Genomic DNA, 6,773 nt, shown 5'->3' with positions numbered 1-6,773 from the left:
GCCCAATTATAAAACAGACTGGCGCATTGGTCTAAAGCACAGGGTGCAAGTGCACTTAAATTTGTCTGAATTCACTTTTGCTTGTTCAAGGACGGGAAAAATGGCCAGCACCGGGCGCATGGTCTAGAAAGGTTGCCCCTGCATGTCCCTCTGTGTGTAATAAGATTAATAAATTAGTGCTGTGTACCCGAATATAGTCGCATATTACTAACGTGCTCTTTCAATAACAAAAAAATATTGTGCTGTTGACTTTTGACCAGGGTCCAGTTGATCAATTGCACAGTTTATTTCAGTTATAGCACACAAAATAGAACACAGCTAGTTTTCAGACCAGTACGCCCATGAGCGCAAATGCATTTGCTATTTAAACAACATGGCACAGGACGTGAAAATGAAAACTGCGTCAGGCTAAAATGAACAAAAAACATTTGCATTGCACCGAGTGTATGTCCCGCTGTCATTATTATAATGCTGTAAAGTGATAATCAAAAAGAAACTAAGTAATTCCTAAAGGTTATTGTGAAATATGCAGTTAAGGTGTGGGCAATATATAATTTCTGCGCCAATTTCGTGTGGGATTGTTTTAAATGCTGCGCCATACTTGTCACCCGTGCAGGGTTTTTCCTGGCGAGTGCCGTGCGTCGCCTAATTGCGAGAGTTTGAGTCTGTGCTCTCAGATCTTTTTCTTTTCGGAGAGCGAATCTGGTCCTCGTGCCCTCCCGCCTTCTTCCTTGCAACAAGTTGTGAGACGAAAGCAGCGGGGTAGAGAACATAAGCGTTCGGATGAGTGCAGGCTCACACCGTCTCTGCGTGCCTTGCCTTCTCCATGGAGAGATGACTCGCCGGTTCGTTAATCTCAGCCTGACCAGCGTCCCTTGGCCTCAGCCAGTGATATGGTCTCATTTGGCGGAAGCGAATTCAAGGAAGACAGCAGAATGTCTTTAGTGGCTTCAGACGCGGAGGAACTGTTGGGCTCATCTAGTGACCATGCCCCCTTGCTGTCTGCAGAGAACAGCGAGAGCTTTTCCGAGTTCTCACAAAGGCTGTGGAGGAGCTGGGCTTAGAAAATGGATCTTCTACGGAAGAACGCGCTCGTGGCCACGTGGATGACTGGTTTCTGCTGGGGCGCCATCAAGCCCCTCGGCAGCGGACTTCACCATTTTTTCCGGAAGTTCATGAGGAACTTACCAGGTCATTGCGTGCCCCCTATTCGGCTCATCTACGACCCTCTTCTTCCACCACTCTCACCACGATTGACAGCACAGAGAAAAAAGGCTACGAGAGGCGACCTCCCCTCGATGAGTCTGTGGCTGCACACTTATGTCTGTCCACTGCCATTCGATGGACGGCAAAAGCAGCCCACCCTTCTAAGCCGTGTAAGATGACTTCGGCCTTCTTGTCCGCCGGCCAAGCAGCTTCAGCACTACACTCCATGGCGGTGATCAAAGTCTACCAGGCTAAATCCAGAGAATGGATGAGTCTGGGGGTGACCCGGCATCCTACAGAGAGCTGCGGAGTGCAACAGATCTTGCTCAATGCGCCACCAAGGCCACGGCCCAGGTGATGCAGATCCATGGCCAGTCTCGTGGTGCTCGAGCGCCACTTATGGCTGAAGCTCACGGAGATGGAGGCTGACAAGATTCCTTTCCTTGACGCTTCGATCTCTCCTACAGGTCTCTTCAGACCCATGGTGGAGTGCTTCGTGGAATGCTTTGTGGAATGCTTCGCGGAACGCTTCACGGCTGCGCAGAAATCTTCGAAGGCCATGAAGCACTTCCTGATGAAATAACCGGGCTCCAGGTCCTTGTCTACCCGGCTGAAGGCAGCACCTGCACAGCAGCCACACAGACAGCTACACAGACAGCGCCAAAGGCGGAGACCCGCCAGCGATCCCGCTCTGGAAAGCGTTTCCATCAGCACCAGGGACACCGGCCGAAAATTATGCTGGACCCTGTGCCTCAGGCACCACCCTGAGACTCAGGTGAGGAAGGACCCAGGTCTTTCTTCCAAGCAAGCTGTTTTCAGTGCCCAAGCACCCTGTTCTGTTTCGGGTGCTGGCGAAACTGTGTGATCATGTCATGCTGTAAATGATGGGCACAGTTTTCGCCCACTGCAACCCGCTAAAACTTTGTCAGAAAAAGATCAATCTTCCTCTTCTGACGAGTGGACCTTCAAGGTCCCATCGTAGTTAGAGCCCACTCTACTAGAGGTATCGCCTCGTCCTGGGCTTTGTCTAGCAGTGTGTCTATCGCAGATATTTGTGCGGCGGCCTGTTGGGCTTCACCGTCCACATTTACCAGATTCTATATTCTGGATGTCCTGGCCTTAACGGCTCAGGTCCTCTCTGTTTAAGGATTTATACTTGGTTGCTGGCTGCACACTAGCATTAGGATGATTACCGGACAGGGCCACCTCTTAGCAGGGCTTCCCTGCTCATGCTTGGCCCCAGAACCTTGTTCCAGGGTGGTCTTGAGTTATGGTTCCTCTTGTAGCACGGCGGGATTGTATTGGTGCCCCATAGCATCCTGCTACGCAGTACGAGTGAAGTATCGATAGGGAACGTACTCGGTTACTTGCGTAACCTCGGTTCCCTGAGAAACGGGAACGAGTACTGCGATCCTGGCTGTGCTTACAAGCTGCATGGTCGTTCGCTTCAGTCGAAGTAACCTGAGGACACTGCGGCGATGTTTCTGCTTATGTAGCCATAAGCCCAGCTCCCTTTGGCAGGCATTAAAAATGTCTACAGTACAATGACCTGACTGAGAGTGAAAATGATTTTTTTTGTTTGTTAAAATTAAGAGCAATGTTGCTATTATTATCATCGTGTTTGTTGATTAAATGTCACGGTCTTAAACACTATAGTTATTAATATTCATTAATGTTACACGCACCTCCAAAACAGTCAAGGTAGTTTTTACAATTAAAGGCCTGAATAATTGTTTTTATTTAATACACCCAGTTTGAAGACCAACATTTACATGGCAAAGCATTATTCTGGATTATCATCATCATTGTTGCCATATTACAGTATAAAAATACTGTAGGTCTTGTCTTGTTCTTATCCAAAAAAAGAAGATTTTCAAATTCACTAAAACGCAGCTAATTATATTGTGTATTGTAAAAATATATAGTCTTGTAACAGCAAGACAGTTTGTGTGATTGGCCAACCAGTACACGTTAGCCTGCGAAGAAACAGTGATTTTATCTTGTCATAATTGTACCCAACTGTCTCTTTAAAGATCATTGGTTTATCTGTCAGCAGGTTTGTTTCCCAAACAGGTTTGCTAAATAACTATTGCTCCTGTCAGAGGAAAAAACACACATGTGAAACTCCCAAAGCATTCAAAAAGCTGTCCTCCTAAACACTTCAACATTATTTCAGACAGCTGAGCACATTTAGATCAGTGAAAGCTGTTGATGGTCCGAAGGCATCATCATCATTAGGTGGGTATTAAAACTCTTTATCTGCACATTGTGAGGGTCGTGGGAATTGATCATGACTGGATTGCAACACAGACTTTTCACAGTTGATTTATAAGTCCTAGTAAAGTCATAAAAGGTGTTCACTCAACCATTTGAATCCAATTATCTTTTGCAGAATGCCGTTGTTATCCAATTAAAACTCTTTCTGCTCGTGAGAATTATAGTTCTAAGTTATTTTCTCACTTTTGACAGATGTGATTTATACTGAAAGTTGTAGGCTCTATGTTGAATGTTGGTCTAGCATAGAAGGGTACACGTCACACGGGGTGAAAAAGGGCAACGTAAGACTACGGGCTCTAAACGCAAATATACATTTTTTATTCTGAGATGGAAATAATCGATTTAGTATGAAAAATGTCTTCATAAACCAGCCGGGACGTTTAAGTGGTATTCTTTTTTAGTCATTGCTGCCTTTTATGTGGTGAGAAACGACGAATGTGCAATAGATGTAAGTTTCAAGATCTGGAATCATGAATTTTATTAAGCAATAGAAAATATACACCAGGGAAAATAGCTTCCTATGAGTTCAGAATTTTTTCTCAATTTTCAACTTTTTCTTCAAAAATCAACTTACTTTCTTCCACTTGAAGAGGCCGGTGAAAAACAACAGTAAATTAATCCCACAGCAAAACCAGATGACAAAACGTCTTGACTGCGGCCCCTTTTGACCAGACACCAGGAAAACGACACACAACTTCTGGTTTACGAAACATGCACAGCCATTACGGGGTGTGCTGGTTGATTTTCTCTTCAAAGAGGCTGCTGAGTATTTGCACATCGGGACCCCAGCCGTCGACCTCACTGAGGTCCAGAGGATCAGGCAGGTCCAGAGAACTGATCGAACCAGAAGGGGAGCCACGGCCCTCGTAAGCATACGTCTGAAGAGAATCGTATGGAGGCCCGCTCATATCCAGATCGGCCTCGACAACTTTCAGTTTAATCACCTCGTGGATGTCCTCATCTGGTAAGGTAAAAGAAGGGCTAAGGGCCTCTGTGCCTATCGCTCTCCAAATCTTTGTCTGAAGGTCTTTTCTCAACCTCATCTCCTCGGCTGCTGCAGGGTTCCTCAGCGCTGCTATATCAAAAGCCTCCGTGTCTTCCTCGCCTCCACCTTCGTCGTCATACGTCACTACGTTCTCTCTGATATCCTCTGCTGAGATGATCAGAGGCTCCATTTTGCTCTTCTTTCTACGCAGGGTGACAAACAGAACCACGATGGCTACGAGAGAAGAGACACAAGTTTAGTTTGATCATCCGTGTAGATGCAAATTAACTTTACTGTAATCCTGAGTTGTAGGGCGCAGGAACACAATCATCTGCTCGCTGACATTTTACAGCTTTGGGTAAATAATCCCTAATAATCAATCACTTATCCACTGGTGCAAAATCAATGATGTTTTGCAATAAATAGCCACGAACTGACCTAGGTGTCATGGTACTGCCTCCTTTTGTCTTGATTTTCTAGTCTAGTGGCAGAATCATGATAGAGTCACGTGTTTTGCGTGGAGAGAAACATATTGTTGTCGGCCTGCTACCTGCTACCGTTGGAGTTATTTACTTTGTTGGATTCTAGCCGTGATTTGGATGTTGTGTTATTGTTTAGTCTTGTCATTGTCATTTTGTTCAATGAGTCCAGTTTTTCTATTTTCTTGTTTTGCCCCATCTTGTGAAGTCTTGTTTCATGTTTATATTTTAGTTACCTTCCTGTTCACTCCCCATCGTGTATTTTTTATATTAAAGTTATTTGTTATTGCACTGCTGCCTGCACTTGGGTTCTTCCACACCACAACCCTGACACCTAGGGCCATAAAATGATTAATCGTGATAAATCATCCAGAATAAAATAGTTTTTCCATAATATATGTCTGGGTGCTGTGCATAATAATTAGAGTTGAGCCGGATACTCGGCTGAAACGAGTATCCGGTACGGATAAAGCATATTTGCCGAGTACAAGTATTATACGAGTAATACGAGTCAATATCTGTGCTCGGATGGAATAAAAATCCTCATTGGGTAGCTGACTGTGTCTGCGTTCTGTGATAGGCTAGTCACAGCGCCCCTCCCTTACACATACAGATTTGCTGTGTCCCGCTCTGCTCACTCACACACAGAATGCTGAGAAGAGAACAGCTCTCTTTCTCTCTCTGTCTCTCCCTCAGTCACTCAGGTTCGCGGGTCTTTTCCGTTAACGTTTAGGGTTTCTTCAGCTTCAGGTTTGTTTTTTATTTCGTTTTTTTTTGCAGTACTTATTAACAGAGTTCTGGTAAACGTAGGGTTTGTTCAGACGTGGTGCTTGGTAGAACGCGACTAGCGTTGCGTCTCTGCCTGTCTGAGATTTTTTTTCTTTTTTTAACCGTCTGCTGATTCTAACCAGTTTTTTGACTTCAAGCAAAAAAATAAAGTAAGTAAGTTAGTGGTATAAATGCGTATTCTGATCAACGGGTTCTGATCAACCCATAGCAATTGCATGATTAAAAATAACATACTGGTTAAAGCCCCGCCCCTTTCAAGACAACCCGACCACTTCCTGGTTAAACCCCGCCCAATTCCATGTTAGGCCCCGCCCAGTCCGAGTACAGATACAGATACGGATAATTCATATGGTTAACAGATACAGATACAGATACAGATAATGCTGTACTCGCTCATCCCTAATAATAATTTTGTATTTATAAATACATACGCATTACATTTATTTATATTTACCAATCAGTTAGATTATATGTAAAAGTTTGGTTTTAATAAACACAAAATTAATTTGCATCAATACATATATTACGTAAACACAAACTTTTATTTGGATGTGATTCATCTCAATTAGTCCTTTGACAGGCTTAAACTGGAAGTCAGATGTACTGTGTTTTAGAATTTACCTTTTGTCACACTTGCAAACGGTGAGAGATTTAGAAACATTTTTCATCTATAACCAATTAACAATGTTTATTAGAAAGTCAGCTAAACAAAACCAATTCAGAAGAATATTTGGAATATGCATCCCTCTGTATTATACAGAATTATTCTATTAAAACATCTACAACAATAAACATTTTTGCCATTGTCTTTCTCGAAATTGCTTCATTCCTTCAATCTCAACTCATATTTTTTCGCATTTCTTGATAAATACACATGGATTTCCAGTCATGTCCAAAAATAATTTGTTTTCTTTTTTCAATTAATGCTAATTATACACAGTTATGGAAAATGGAAGACAAAAATCTCTTTTTTGAAAAGACTTACAGGCCAAAAACTTTTTAATCAATGAATTAATGAATTAATAAATGAAATGACA

The 6,773-nt window shown here is 43.2% G+C and overlaps 1 protein-coding gene across 1 annotated transcript in view; it reads right to left on the bottom strand.

Annotated features, from left to right (window-relative positions):
- Window positions 1-3,933: 3,933 nt before the first annotated feature.
- Window positions 3,934-6,773, bottom strand: part of LOC306892672 (cadherin-18-like) — a gene marked incomplete at its 5' end in the record, with an annotated part of 29,254 nt that continues 26,414 nt past the window's right edge. The window contains one exon of the mRNA XM_079453867.1: window positions 3,934-4,702. Coding sequence (XP_079309993.1) covers window positions 4,206-4,702 — 497 coding nt within the window. The 3' untranslated portion in view covers window positions 3,934-4,205. The remainder of the gene's footprint in view (window positions 4,703-6,773) is intronic.

The sequence above is a fragment of the Barbatula barbatula genome (assembly GCF_947034865.1).
Source record: "Barbatula barbatula genome assembly, chromosome: 3".
Lineage (NCBI taxonomy): Eukaryota > Metazoa > Chordata > Actinopteri > Cypriniformes > Nemacheilidae > Barbatula > Barbatula barbatula.
Note: the sequence above shows the minus strand (reverse complement) of the source record. Positions and strands in the feature narration are given on the sequence as shown.